This window comes from Pogona vitticeps, chromosome 3 (genome assembly GCF_051106095.1).
Source record: "Pogona vitticeps strain Pit_001003342236 chromosome 3, PviZW2.1, whole genome shotgun sequence".
In the NCBI taxonomy this organism is placed as follows: domain Eukaryota; kingdom Metazoa; phylum Chordata; class Lepidosauria; order Squamata; family Agamidae; genus Pogona; species Pogona vitticeps.
In genome coordinates this window covers 89,943,221-89,959,149 of record NC_135785.1, presented here as the reverse complement: position 1 = coordinate 89,959,149, position 15,929 = coordinate 89,943,221, and the positions used below count along the sequence as shown (strand labels likewise).

The 15,929-nt window shown below is 40.5% G+C and overlaps 1 protein-coding gene across 2 annotated transcripts in view; it reads right to left on the bottom strand.

The window, feature by feature from the left end:
- Positions 1 to 15,929, bottom strand: part of MICU1 (mitochondrial calcium uptake 1) — a 184,626-nt gene that overhangs the window by 86,739 nt on the left and 81,958 nt on the right. The window contains exons 1-2 of one of the 2 annotated variants that reach the window (XM_078391364.1): positions 3,951 to 7,273; positions 2,286 to 2,400 (exon numbers count right to left, since the gene is read on the bottom strand). Coding sequence is in view for 1 of the 2 variants with exons in the window: in XM_020783150.3 (XP_020638809.3) it covers positions 2,286 to 2,400 (115 nt within the window). In the remaining variant the exon portion in view is untranslated. Of the gene's footprint in view, positions 1 to 2,285; positions 2,401 to 3,950; positions 7,274 to 15,929 lie in introns of those variants that run through there. The other variant, XM_020783150.3, reaches the window with a different exon arrangement.

Sequence of the window (15,929 nt, the reverse complement as noted above, 5' to 3'; positions counted from 1 at the left end):
GATTAGCCTGCAGGTGATAGGTGAAGACATATTGTTTTTTGTTTTGTTTGAAACCCAAGCATCTAGTGGTTTGTTTGTTTGTTTGTTTGTTTGATTTTTACCCCGCCCCTCTAGACAACGTCTACTCGGGGTGGCTTACATAAGTTAAAACACGTTAAAATAGCATATAAAATGCAATTATACAATTAATTCTAAGCAACAGATTTCCAAGATGGCAATACTCAAAAGAGGAAAAAGAAAAAGAAAGAGAAAATGACTTAATTGTCTGGGGGGAAGGCCTGTTTAAATAACCAAGTTTTTAATTGGCTTTTGAAAACACCCAGCGAGGGTGCCAGCCGAATTTCAGCAGGGAGTGTGTTCCACAGCCGAGGGGCGACCGCCGAGAAGGCCCGGTGTCTAGTTTTCTCCTTCCAGGCCTCCCTCGGTGTCAGTCCCCTCAGCCGTCCCTGCTGGCTATGTCGGGTGATTCGGGTAGATCTGGGCGGGAGGAGGCGATCTGCCAAATATTGAGGTCCCAAACCGTTTAGGGCGTTATATGTAATCATTAACACTTTGAAGGTGATGCGGAAATGAATAGGTAACCAGTGCAGTGCAGCCAGAGTGGGGGAGATGTGCTGATATTTTCTTACCCCACTAAGAAGCCTGGCTGCTGCATTCTGGACCATCTGAAGTTTCCGCATGAACCTCAAAGGCAGCCGCACGTAGAGTGCATTACAATGGTCTAATCTCGAGATTACGAGAACAAGGACTAGAGTAGTGAGGCTCCCCCCATCAAGATACGGCCGCAGCTGGGCAATCTGCCATAGATGAAAATAGGCAGAGCGGACCACGGACGCCACCTGGGTTTCCATGGTAAGCGCCGGGTCCAGATGTATCCCCAAGCTGCAGACCTCACTCTTTGCGACAAGGGTTGTCCCTCCAAAGGAGAGGGAGTCACCTATGCCGCTGATGGAAGGGCCACCCACCCTCAAGACCTCCGTCTTGTCTGGGTTCAGCCTCAATCCATTTGACTGCATCCATTCCAGTACAGTCTCCAGGCAGCGCTGGAGGGACCGGACGGCATCCACTGAAGTTGGTGTAAAGGAGATGTAGAGCTGTGTGTCATCAGCGTACTGATGACACAATTCCCCACACCCCCTGTTGACCCCGCCCAGTGGCCTCATACAGATGTTAAACAGCATTGGGGAGATGATCGACCCCTGTGGAACCCCACAATTGAGATTCCACGGGGCCGAGACATTCTCCCAAAGCTGTACTCTCTGGGGGTGGTCCTCCAGGAAGGAGCGGAGCCAGGCAAGTGCCAGGCCACTGACTCCCAACTCGGAGAGCCTCCCCAGGAGGATACCGTGGTCGACGGTATCAAAGGTGGCTGAGATGTTGAGGAGGACCAACAAGGACATATTGCCCCCATCGGCCTCCCTCAACAAGTCATCCAACAGTGCGACCACTGCCGTCTCTGTACCATAGCGCGGCCTGAAGCCCGACTGAAATGGGTCCAGAGCATTATGGCCTCCCACTAGTACTGCTCCTCATGCCTTTTTGTGGATTGTTGTTGTTGTTGTACTATTACCATATAGTTAGTACTGATGGGAGCATTAACTCTGTTACTTCAAATATTACTCAAAGCAGCACTGGGGACATGCAGGAAGAAAAGCAAAACAAACATAAACATAAACAAACAGAATAATAGCTTGAAAAACCCACTCTGGTTCAGGGAAAATGAAGCAAAAAGGTTCCTCTTCTAATCAGATTATGTGCGGGCAGGGTCTTTGCTAAAGAAACCTCGGAGTGCTGGTAGAATGAAGGGCCTGCTCTTTACTCCTGACCGTTTCTGAAAATAGCCATAATGCACACCCTTTAGCACACCTTTGTGTCCACTTGGGTGAAGGCAAGGAACATTAAGATAAACTATAGCCATTCCTGCAGCAGCTGACAAACCAATAAATGTAGACTGAACACATTTAAAGACATCCAGGCCCATCAACTCTTGCCAAGACTGATCTATGACTGAGTTATATAAACAAGTTGCTGAGAAGTTCAGTTACATCTTACCTGTGAGCAGCCTAGTTTGTTATACAAACTAACATCACTGCTAGCATAGTCAGAACTATATTTCTACAGATCTATTAATACAAAAGCATTTTGACCATAAAAACTTTATACTGAAAATGGCACTTTTTTCTAAGCAAACAAACAAGGGTTGAAATCATACATTAATAGTATTTAAGCATTTTTTAATTTTAAAAAAGCCAAACTGTAGCAAAGTTCCAAAAAAATTTACTTACTGGAGAGAACTGTTGTGAGGAAGATATAGTCAGAAAAGGATATGAGGCCACATTCTCCAAGAGCATAAAAGATGCTGTCTTCATCTGCAAACTTCTCACGTTCCTGGGAGATTTTCTATTGTAACAGATCAAGAGTGCCACGATCCCAAAAGAAGAGGGGTGGGGGAGGAAGCTCAGTAAATACAGGATTATAGCTCTTACACTTCTAACGTTGCCTCCAACTATCCATTTTCCTAAATGCAACCCTCCTGCTTCCCATCCCAGACACTTTTCCAGCCTTTAAACCTATCAGATATTTCTTTACAACTAGAAGATAACAATGAGGCCTTATTCTCTTAGCAATGATCCTATACATATTCACTGAGAGAAAGGCCCATGGAACATCATGGGGCTTAGTACTGAGTGATCAATCATACATAAAATCAAATTGTTAATATCTCGAGTCCCAAATTGACTACTCTCAAGATATGCCTTATCACCGTTCTCTGCCAGCCCAACAGTTTGAAGGTCTTCCAGAAGTTCTCTATCGCTTTTTTTTTTTACAGAGAAACAGAAAGAATTTCAATGGCATTTGGCAAATACATCATGAAGGTAGTTTGTTTAAACCACCCTCGTGAGGTATTAGAACAAGGAATTGGGTACCTCTGCCTTGAACAAGCTAAATATCAACCACGTTCATGCTACTCAGTGAAGCAGTCATGTCTGTTGAACCATAGATACAACGGTGCCCATTTCTTAACCATAGTTATTCCATTGGGAGTAGGTTGCAGGACCTGGTGTTAACCACAGTTTTAATCACACATTTGTGTTAACCTATACATTGGTGGAAGCCATGATTCATGCTACCTACAGTTCCCCTACAATGGCATTCAGCAACTGCAACTCTCTAGATGATTTTCAGCAAGTGCACCTCCAATAATCCTTCACCATGACTAAGATGGCTAATATTTATGCTAGCTGCATGTGAAAAACATCTGGAAGGCCACAGTTGCTCATCCCTTCCCTGACACCAGAAATTATGACTGGAAGCAAGTGTGCAGACAATAGTTTCAAGGGTTACAAGGTTAATACACAAATCACACAAAACTGTTGTTAACAGCAGGAATGGAAGAAAAGTGGGTTGTTTGAGAGAAAGAACTGGGATAAAAAAACATAAGCCTGTGGCTCACGTGTGATCTCACAACCACGGTTAATAGAATGACAGTATAACATCCATATCAGATCATGGTGAACTAATCAATTTAGGGTAACATTTATGCAGACAGTATCCTTCTGATAAGGATACCATTTTCCCCCAGGACATATGTGAGATTAATTGCTAAACTAAAGGAAACAAAAACATTTTGTCTTCTGAAGTTTTAAAGGCCAGAAAAGATGCACAAAGTGGGTTAGAGATTGGGTTCTAAGTTTTTAGTATGGCAAACTATTTCAGAAGAATTAGAAGACATGTCACACGCATACACACTGACACACACACAGAGACATACATACAAGGGAAAGAAAAATATTAAAGGATCAAATGGAGTTGTAGTTAATGGGGTTGAAAACATGCAGGTACAGAAACAAAGAAATTGCAAGCTTGAGTTGAGGAGCACTGGTAGGGAACAAAGGACACCAGCAACAGCACACCAGGGTCCACTTATACAACTGTTCCCTATCTGTTACCTCTGTCTAGTGAGGATCCCATTATTTCAAGATAAAGGAAAGACAATTAGTTAAGCAGTGACACTGAAACCACAGTGAAATCATCAGAGAATATTTTGATTTGTTACCTCTGAACACTGAGAAAAATATAGAGCAATTAATCATTTCAATTATTTTATGTTCTCAATTAATAAATAAGGGCAACATATTAAGCAAATATTGGTTGTCCCAGAAATCTAGACGCCTTTTAAGGGCTCTTATCTCATTTCTGCCTTAGAGATGTTGTTGTACTTCAACTGGAAACAGCCTACCAAAAAATTTTTAGATGAAAGTCAGGCATTATCTGGTCCCCACAGTGACAACGGAAAAAGAGTAATCACAGCAGATCATAATTACATACAGTAATTCTAATTAAACCCACATTCTATCTGTCTTTTGCAGATTTGCACATTATTTTTATTTTCACAACGTAAGACCATCAAAATGTCAAGAATTTGTAACTTAAGTCAGAAATATTTAACAGAACATACATTTTTAATGATACTCCGAATGCATTCTAATGACAAGGAGGATTAAGTGGCTTTTCAGTCAACAAGTGTTTGCTCCTTAACTACCTCATTTTGGTTTTTTTCTTTTAATATCATTACCAGGAAAGAGTTATACAGCTGAGCTTCAGAAGAGCAACAGGGTGCTAATTATGCTTATGTTTAGCTTCCAAGACAAGTTTCTTAAAACTATGTCTCTATAATCCTACAGCCTACTTTTCAATGACACATTATGAGAACACATTTAAAATGGGGGGTATATGCTTGGATTCATATGCAATCAGATGGGATGGATGACTCTTCACAACTTTGGACAGGAAATGTTATTATTGCTTTTGCTTCTAAAGATCCACTCTATTTACAACAAGGTTTGCTTTGCAGCTGTGTGTACTATTCAGTAAACTCATCCAAAGCACTGCTTGGCACTCGGACCCGGCCACACTGTTCCTAGGATCCAGGATGTGAAGTCTGCCACTGACGAGATCACCTTCCTGTGCCACAGTTCTCATGAAAAAATGATCACAGATAAGTCCAAAAGACACAGGGAGACCGCCAACTGGAGTCTCCTGAAGCCTTTTGCTGGGGTCTGCATATATTCCCCACAGCACCATTCAGTTCCATTTTTTCCTTCCACTCTAGTACCTCTTAAAGAACCAAAAATTCATGCAGAGTTTCTACAGCTGTGATCATAACCACATTTAACTTTCAAGTCACAATTTGACTGGGATTTTTTTCTCAAAGAAGGCTCCACTTTGTTTAGCAATAGCAATTGGAATTTTTTTAAAAAAAACTAACCCAAAGAACCCACCAATAAGCCAATCATACTTTAAAAAAATTGTTTTAGATCGGTTTCCTCCCAGGAGTATGGTATATTCCTTCTTTAAAAAAATATTAGAACAAGAAATGAACAACCTTTATCCATAACTGTTCGGAATTTACTCTGCCCAGCTTTTACTCATCCCATTTCTTTTCTTGCACAGAGAGCAACAGCAGTTGACATATAATTATTGTTTAAATTTTGTCAGAATACAAGATGCACTTTTGTATTATGGATCCTGAACATCACATTCCAGTAGAGCTTCACATTGCTACTCCCAGCTGCAATTCTGTAAAGTGTATTAATTATATATGCATAAAAGCAATTGATCTGTAAAACAGAATTTTCTGCTGAAAATAAAACTGAACAATTTTCTGCTGAAAATAAAACTGAACTTTTATGAATCTCAACACCATCTTCATCTTATCATCCTTGCTTTTTCAGACCTTACTGCACAGTGCATTTACTTTTTAAATCAATGTATTTAAAAAAGCAAACTAACATGCAAAGTGTGAAAGAAACCAAAGCAGAAGATGTTAATTATGCTAGCTTTGACCTCATATATATGAGAGGTATCCTTAATATCTGTCTGATTAATAATCAGTAAAGTGACTTCAGCGCAAATCTTCACACTTAAGGCTGTTCCTTTATCAGGATGTGAAGTGAATTTCCAGCATTTTTAATGCTAATGTAAGTTTGTCAGCCAAATTAAGGAGTAAACAATTTCCTTTCTAAAGCTCCTGGCTTGCAAAAATAGATAACTCTCTCTATCAGCTTTGTGTACTTCCACATCAATCAACAGAGCCTGTTCAGAGTGTTGCCTGAAGTTCACTTTATAGCCAAGTAGGCAAAAGTCAACAATTTATTAGCATAAACATTTCTGCATCCCGGAATGGTGAAATCCTGTTAGAAACAAGCATACAAGACAAGCATACAGACATTCACACATGTCAGTTTAATATCCTTTCATTAAATATATCAACACAAGCAAGAATATGTATATATAGCAAAAGAAGTGAACAATTCAGTTTCTGCCAGCTGAGTGAACAATCAAAGCAATGTTTCTGGCAGATGCTGCTGTACATAGACCATGCAGGAAAAGTGAATAGCTATTTTAAGACAAAACAAGAGCCGTCCTGTCAAAATGACAGCATACAAGCATGTGAATGCCCATTTTGCCCAATGAGTTAAAGAAAATCATGGTAGGCAATGCTTCGAAGTGTTAATTTTCCAAAGTGCTATGGTGATGTAGTTCCATAGTCCCGCCACTTAGAAGAAGAAGAAAATTCTGCATGCATTCTTCTAGTTTATTCAACAAAGCTACGACATCGGAAAGAACTGCCATGTTGAGACATGGAAACCAGAATTTTCATCCTCTTTCAAGTATTACTAGTGCTGGAATCTTGAGCTAGGAAACCTCCCTCCATCTTTCAGCTAATGAGGGGGAAAAGACCCAACAAGCTAGGGATGATCCATAGCTCTGGGCAGATCCAGAGCTTGGAAATATTACTTTTTTGAGACAACAAGTTTCAGAATCCCTATGATATTGCAATAATTATATGGAAGAGAGGTATTTTCCAAAGTTATTTTGGAAAAAAGTTACTATCCTAACCCCTGGAAATAGAACAGTCATAAAATCCATTTCCTTGGCTGGACAATTCAAGTCAAGTCTCCAGGTTCTACACTGAGAAGAACCATATGTTTATCAATACTTACCCCAAAATATCTGGAATTTCTGCATCAATTTTGCTCACAGGAATATAGGAAAATGCCTTTTACAGAATCCCAACTATTGAGCTGTTTGTCTCAATACAGTCAACACTGACAAGCAGAAGCTTAATACAGTATTGTTTTGCAATACAGTATGTCTGTATTGACACACTTAAAAAAATCTGTAGAGATACAATATTACTCCATTTATGTGACTGTACTTAGATAATATTATCCAAGTGTCCTTTTAACAAGGGCTAAAATCCTGCCCTTCTAAGGGTACATTAAGTTGCACTAGAGTAGGCCCAATGAATCAGTAGGGATTTTGCAACTCAATTCCTCTGTACAATTTATCGATTCAAATAGTCCTATTTTAACCACAACTTACTGTGCTAAAGTAAGTCACAACTATAGTAGGCCAATTTGAATCAATGGAACCTACTACTGTACTTACGTACTACACCAAGAAGCCAACTGGATTTCATCCAATATGACCTATTAGCTCATATTTTTCACTCCAATATGTCCTATAAATTTGTATTTTTCTCTAAAAACACATGCACAATATTGCTGGTTGCCACAATGCATGATTCATGGCAGCTTCCACAAAAAATCCTGCAATCAGGGAAAACAGAGATCTAACTCTGTCTGTAAAAGATTGGATCCAAAGCCATCCTTCTACAAATGGGAAAGCTCCTTCTGTTCAGGATCTAGTGATTGCTTCCCTAGAAGAAAGGATAAGACACAGTGGTGCCTCACTTAACGACAGCAAAATAATGTTTTAGTAGGCAAAATCCGCTTTGCGACGATCGGTTCCCTGCTTAAAACAGCTGATTGTCGGGTCTTCAAAATGGCCACTCACTGTGTAAAATGCCTCCCCGCTGTGTTTTTGGACGGATTCCTTGCTTTACAGGCACCGAAAATGGCCGCCCCATGGAGGATCTTCGCTGGACGGTGAGTTTTTCAGCCCATTGGAACGCATTGAACGGGTTTTCAATGCGTTTCAATGAGATTTTTATTTTGCTTAACAAGGATTTCATTCTACAGCGATTTCGCTGGAACGGATTATCCTCGTTAAGTGAGGCACCACTGTACTAGTCTCCTACAAGTTCTCTCTCCAAACTATAGCGTCTCAGTGCCCTTTTGTTGCTGTGGAAGGGACTTCCAAGTCTCCAGAACAGCACAGGAATGGCACAGAAGTGTCACTCTGCCCGCTTCTACTAGCACTAGCACCAGCAGAACCAAGCCAAATACATATCTGAATACAGTCTAATTGGTTTTTAACTTATTTGGGGAATTCTGTCCATAATATGAATGCCTAAAAATAATGACCAGGTGGCAACCCTCATTTAGTCATCAGCAGGAGTTTTAAGAGCTAAGCCAAACCCATGACAACATTATTTGATACATGAAATGACCAACTTGATGAGCAGAATTTGTATATCTTAAACTAGAAATGTATGTAAAATTCAGCATTTGTACAGCATCACAAAGGAAGGAGGTGAATCTTCAGTGACATTGCCCATGCCTTTAATGGTAATTTTTTAACGTGATAATCTTAAGCAATCAATACACAGTTTCCTTCTCCAAATCTAAATAATGCACACTGCCAAACATGAGAAGCAAAACTGTATTCTGGTAGCTTCATAAAAAAAACAAGTACTTTCTCCCAAACCATAACAATTTAGGCCTAGAAGAGTTTTTTTGGTATACTGTGCAGTATTTCAGAGAAGAGAGTCTGCATAATCATGATGGGGCAGGAGAGATTTGTGTGTATCTAAAGTTCACTGTAATGTCCTTCTCTTTCAGTCCCTGCTGAACTCTTCAATATTGCCAACTGCAGAATACACAGAGAATTCAGTGTCATTTCCTTTGCATTAGCAGTCAAAACCCATATTCTAAATAGTATTTATTCCTAAGGCAGAAGCTGGCAGTAAGCAAGGCCTCAGTCATTCAGTTTACTGAGAACTGTTTTTCAGGAAATATGCAAAAGGGTAGGCTTAATGGTAGGAATGGTTAAAGGCAAAAGAGGAAGGCCAGCACCCTCTTGCATTATGTAACTGTGTAAGGGCAACTACACAGGTGTTGCCTCCACTCCAGCAGATCTTCCCTTTGCACAGTTGGTATTCCACAGGATGCAAAACCGATTAAAATTAAAGTCGCTGGATCAGGAAACCCATATGTGATTGCTTTCACACTTCAAATAAGATACTGTACTGGCTTGTGTCATACAGAAAGACTTAACTGAGTCAGGGGTGGAACCTTTGATCATCAGAGGGGTTTGTATATCTCCATTGGAACAGCAGAATGACTATGCAGACTCTCCTTTTCTATCTATTCTATCCTTTTGATATAAAATGGAGTTCACAAAAGGATTAAAGCACAACTTATTGGTGACGTTCAGCGGTTAGAAAGAGAAACGTACATGTACTCTTTTACAGCACCAGAGTAAGTATCCATCACCATTTTTAAAAAGCTGCACCTGAAACACAAGACTAACATTCTGTAGTCAAGAGGAAAATGATACCGATGTCTCAAAACTCTTGACAGGCAGCAAGAACTGATCATGCAAGGGGGGAAACCCTTGCAGAGAAAGCAAGAAGGAAATGCTTCTTCAAAAGGGACAGCATATATTTTACATTCCCCATTACTGGTTTCTCCCATCAACAAATGGTTCTGCACATCTGTTCAAACAATTTTTTTCTTCAAAGAACAATTTGTGCCATCATATCTCCTGTTTATTCTTTCCTTATACACTCACTTTCATCTTCTCAAAGGCCCCATAAACTCATTTTAGTTCTTTTTTTTAAGAACGTGGAGGGAAGGACATGCACAGAATAAGGATTTCCAATATCAGAGTAGAAGGTCAATGACAGAATTGCCATTGAGCTTTGAGAATCTCAGCAAAAAGAATGAGACATTTACGTAAATGTGTAAGGATTTATTGTTAACAGATCAGCAAACTGTTTTGAGTGCTCTGCACACTTCATTTCTGTAAAGATGCTACCAGATATTATTATGCCAGACAGCTAGTTGAATCATACTGCTTGAACAAAGGAATTTGGCATGCTAGGATCTGCCCCATAAATCAAGGTTGCCCTGTCAATTTTATCCATTTTGGTGCACACATTGATTTTGCCCAAGGAGGAAGCCACAACTAATGCAGTCTGGAGATACCAGCAGCCTACAAAGGACACTACTACCATCTACAATATTCTCACTTTCACTCATCCATATAAATTTTCATAGACTTTTTTTTACACTAAGGCTGCAATTTATGCGTATTTACCTGGAAGTAAATGCCACTGAACTCAATGGCTGAAATTCTGTTGAGCAGTTATGCAAATGGTGTAACGTTCAGAAGCACACTGCCATAAATTAAGAAATCTCTGTAGACAGATTTAATTACAGCAATTTCTTTAAAAAGTTGCACTGTTTTTAAAGTTGTGCAGCAGGATTTCAGTTAGTGAGACTTATTTCTGGACTAAATTCAACAGTACACATCTTCCTCCTGCAACGTCCACTTCTATTCCTGGCACTGCTCCAATTCTTTTTTGTGGACTATACAGGGAAGACGAAACTTGTTCTTCCAGCAGCATCTACTCTTCTGTCTGTCAGAAACCACCAGATAAAATCTTCTGAGTAAATATGTGCAGGACTGCACTATAACTGGGTGTATAAAAGCAGAGTTGGAACTCCCAACTTTTGGTCAATTTTACATAAGGAAGTCAAGGTAAGAAAATATACTTGGCATCTTCAAAGGAAGCCTATAGATGGTTATGGAAAAAACTGAAACTTGAGAATACTTTATGCTGACAGTCTAATCTCTGTCCCAAGTTTAAATGTAAGAAACCATCTTCTGATTTAATCTGATTTTATATGGTGAGTTCATGGTGAATCCAGCGAAAAAATCAGGAAAAGACTGAGAGCGTAGGGCCCTTTAAGAAAAAAAGTGTAAAGATGTTTTCATCAACATGGGCACTGAAGACTTTCAAGGTTATTTTAAAAAATCATGGATAAGGGTTTAGATGAACTCAGTGATAAGATTCCACATTAAAAAAACTTTGCTCAAAGAAAGGAGCAAGTTTATCAGTGTTCTAAAAGGCCTCCCAAATGATTTATGAATAAAAGGGTTAAAATAGCTTTAGGGTAATACCTTAAAAAGTGTAATTGCTGTTTGATGCCTGTCTGTACAGGTGTTCAAATGTCAGAAAGCTTATGAGTGCATCATAAAAAGGCCTCTTAAAGTATTGAAATGATGGTAAAATTGTGTCCTATTTGTGTAGGCCACAATCTGTCATATTACAAAGGGAGTGTCAAGGGCGTGTTCTGTCACTGCTTATTCCACAGGTATACACATTTGTCAGTAGATGTAACTACAGTGGAAATGATGCAATCTTGTTTAAAAGAACTAGTCAGCATGCAGGACCTCTCTCTTTTGAAAATACCTTGAGGCTTTAAAAGTGCACTCAAGATATAAACACCAGCAAATGGTAAAGGGCCAAAGAGCATTATAAAGAGATCACTACATTTAATTAGAAACATATTTCTGTCATTATCCTGCCATTTCCCGAATTCCCTCTGCACCTTTCGGTTAATATTCTGATGTAAGAGGCACAAGGTATGAATATTAATAAGACAAAACATTATCTCTGCAGATTGGTGGGGTTTAGCTCTCTCAGGCTAACCTCAGGAAGACTGCCCTTGTACACTTTTATAGCTGTATAAAATATACCAGTTAAGTTAGCCAGTGTAACTTTGTTGGGGCACTATGCAAGCCTTCAGATTAAACATTTTCACCTCTCTTCAGGGTTCAGTAAACCCCCATAATGCCAGATGAAGAAATCTGCGTAATTTGAAAACTCTTATGCTCCAAAGTTACCACTTTGCTATCTTCCTGTCTTACACTCTTTTATACTATACAGCTGAAGCTAGATTTACTCAGTGTCTATAGCTGTCTTTCAGCCCTTCACATACCAGATATACAGTAATTTTAGAAACCTTTTTTTATCTGATCAAGATTCTGTAGTTCTCTTTTTAATTCTAGGAATATTTGGAAAGCAAAAGTCACTGGGGCAGAACAAACTGCATGGGTCTTTTCCCCCTCAACCTCCATGAGGCTGGACTCCAAAGCCTTCCCTCTCACTTCACCCAAGGAATTCCGGGCTTCCAAACATTAGTGCAGGAATGTGGATGCAGTGGGTGCTCTGGGGATGTAGGGTGCTAGGAGAAAGAAAAGGAAAGCAAGTTCGAAACTGGGTATTGTGTTAAATGCAACTTTGTGTTTAACATGCAGGGGTTTTTTGACTTGCAAGTTTTGGGACACTGATAATTAAAGGAATCGTAACAGGCAAGAAGAGAAATTTAACCATCCATTTCCATGCTGTGGTACAAGAAAAGGGCAGTAAAGATGTTTCCTATTAGTGCCTGTAGAAATTATTTGTTGTCTATTTATTTAACCTATGTGTTATATACAAAGACAATCTTGTGTCTAGTTTGGCCAAAGTCACTTCACCTTTTCTCATTTGATTTTGAATAGACATCCTTCAGTCTCGAGAGACTATGGTAAGGTGCTCTGAATGGAGGACTTGGAACAATGTGGCTGAGAAGGCCAATGCGAGAGTGACAATCCCTTCCACACTGGAGACAAATACAATCTGCCCCCTGTCCAGCTCCCTGATTTTACTGCTTTCAGGACTGCCTCTTCACCTTGGACTGCTGGACAAGGGTTTCTTCAAAATAGAAGAGGCCATGATGCAGTGCCTGCCTCCAGACTGAACGCTCAGATGTCAAGGTTTCCCATCTGTTGAAGTCCATTCCTAAGGCCTTCAGAACCCGCTTGCAGATATCCTTGTATCGCAGCTGTGGTCTCCCTCCGGGGCGATTTCCCTGCACTAATTCTCCATACAGGAGATCTTTTGGAATCCGACCATCAGCCATTCTCACAACATGTCCAAGGCAATGTAGATGTCGCTGTTTCAGTAACGTATACATGCTAAAAATTCCAGCTCATTCTAGGACTACTCTATTTGGAATTTTGTCCTGCCAGGTGATACAAAAAATGCGTCAGAGACAACACATATGGAACATGTTCAGCTTCCTCTCCTACCATGATATACTGTGTATATACTTACAATGACAATAAATTATATTATTATTATTATTATTATTATTACCATGCATAAAGGGTCCAGGACTCACTGCAGTACAGGAGTGTGCTCAGGAGACAGGCTCTATAGACCTGAATCTTGTATATGCCATCAGCTTCTTCTTAAGCCATACTCTCTTTGTGAGTCTAGAGAACATGGTAGCTGCTTTCCCAATGTGTTTATCCAGCTCAACATTTAGGGACAGAATGTTAGAGATCATTGGCCAAGGTACACAAAGTCATGAACAACCTCCAATTCTTGCATGGCAATGGTAATAGAGGGAGGTGAGTCCACGCCCTGGCCCATGACTTGTGTTTTCTTCAGGCTGATTGTTAGTCCAACATCTTGGCAGGCCTTGCTAAAACAATTCATGTGTTGCTGGAGGTCTTCAGCAGAGTGGGCAACAATGGCTGCATTATCGGCAAAGAGGAAGTCCGGCATGCATTTTAGTTGGACTTTGTTCTTCGCTCTCAATCTAGAGAGATTAAAGAGCTTTCCATCTGATCTAGTCCGGAGATAGACACCTTCTGTTGCAGTTCCAAAGGCATGCCTCAGTATGGCAGCAAAAAAGATCCCAAACAGGGACGGTGCGAGGACACAGCCCTGTTTCACTTCGCTTTGGATGTCAAAGGAATCTGATGTTGAGCCATCTAAAACTACAGTGCCTTTCATTCCCTCATGGAAGGACCTGATGATGTTAAGGAGTTGAGGTGGACATCGAATCTTGGGAAGTATTTTAAAAAGGCCATCCCTGCTAACCAAATCAAAGGCCTTTGTGAGATCTACCAAGAGTGGTTGTTGTTGATCCCTGCATTTCTCCTGCAACTATCTGAGGGAGAATACCATGTTGATGGTGGATCTATTAGCTCGAAATCCACACTGTGATTCTGGGTAGACTCTGTCTGCAAGCACCTGGAACCTCTTCAACACAACACGGGCAAGCAGCTTCCATACAATACTGAGAATGTCTGTGAATTCCATTGTATGGGTATACAGTAATGTGTATATACTTACAATGACAATAAATAAATAAATACAGTGGTGCCTCGCTTAACGAGCGCCCCGCTGAGCAATGAAATCGCTTAACGAGGGGCTCTGGGCCATCGCTGGAGCATTCGCTCAGCGATGGCCCCTATGGCGTTTTTTCGCTTTGCGATATTCACTAAGCGATTCGCTTAGCGAATATTGCATAACGAAGCGGGGGGAGAACAGCTGATTGGCGGTTCCAAAATGGCCGCCGGAAGGTCCGCGCCGCATTTTCGCACCCTGCCCTCGCTTACCGAGGGCGCAAAAATGGCGGCGCTATGGAGGAACATCGCTTAACGGTGAGTTTTAAAGCCATAGGAACACATTGAACGAAGTTCAATGCATTTCTATGGCTTTTTAAATTCCGTTTAGCGATGTTTCGCTATAGCGAAGGTTAATCCAGAACGGACTAGCCTCGCTATGCGAGGCACCACTGTAAATAAATAAATAAATAAATAAATAAATAAATAAATAAATAAATAAATAAATAAATAAATAAATAAATAAAGAAAGAAAGAAAGAAAGAAAGAAAGAAAGAAAGAAAGAAAGAAAGAAAGAAAGAAGAGAGATGCCATAGTACTTATTGCAGTCGCCCCTGTCTCCCTTGTTCTTGTACAATGTGATGATGTTTGCATCTTTCATGTCCTGTGGTACTCCACCTTCCCTTCAGAAGAGACGAAAGACTTCATACAGTTCGGTAGTGATGACCTATTTACAGCACTTCAACAGGGATGTTATCCTTCCCAGGTGCCTTGCCGGAGGCGAGGGAATTCAAGGCCGCTTTTATTTCTGCTAAATTTGGTTCGCTGTCCAACTTTTCCAAGACAGGAAGGCATTCAATGTTATTTAATGCCTCTTCGGTTACTACAGTCTCTTTGGAATATAGCTCAGAGTAGTGCTGCACCCAGCGTTCCATCTGCTGTTCTTGGTCCTGGATGATCATGCCTGTAGCAGACTTCACAGGAGCAGATTTGTTCTGTATTGGACCTAAAGCCTGCTTGATACCATCATACATCCCCTTGATGTTACCTATGTCCACTGCTCTCTGTATCTGAGAGCAGAGCTGAAGCCAATAATCGTTAGAACATCTCCTGGCACTCAGTCTATGAGCAACTCATAGACCCTGCACATTGTATTCACTAGGACAGGCTTTGTATGCTGCTAAAGCTCTCATCTTATCCTCAATGGCTGGCATCAACCTCTGAATGGGCTTCAAACCTGTCTGTCGACTTTTTGGTCTTCTTGCCAAATGTGGACAAGGCGGTGTTATAAACAGCATTCTTAAAATTTTCCCATCATTCAGGTGAGTTTGCATCAGCTGGGCCTGGAAGAGTTTCCTCAAGCACTTGGGCAAATTCCTCCACTTTTCTTTGATTGCGAGTCTTGTTGATGTCAATACGTGGTCTTACTTCCTTTTTCGTGTGATACAATCTCTTTATTCACAGTTTTACCCTGCTATACACCAGAGAGTGATCAGTATCGCAAACAGTGCTCTGGTAACTGTGTGTGATCATAATACGAGGAAGGCTAGAACGTCTAGTGAGGATCAAATCGAGCTGATGCCAATGCTTGGATCTTGGATGTCCTCAAGAAACTCTGTGTTGAAGCTTTGTATTAAAGAATGTATTGCTGACACAAAGAACATAATAACAGCAAAACTCCAGCAAGCATTTGCCATTTTCGTTCATCTTCCCAATGCCAAAATGGCCTAGACAAGTGGGATAAGAATTGTGATCAGCACCAACCCTAGCAT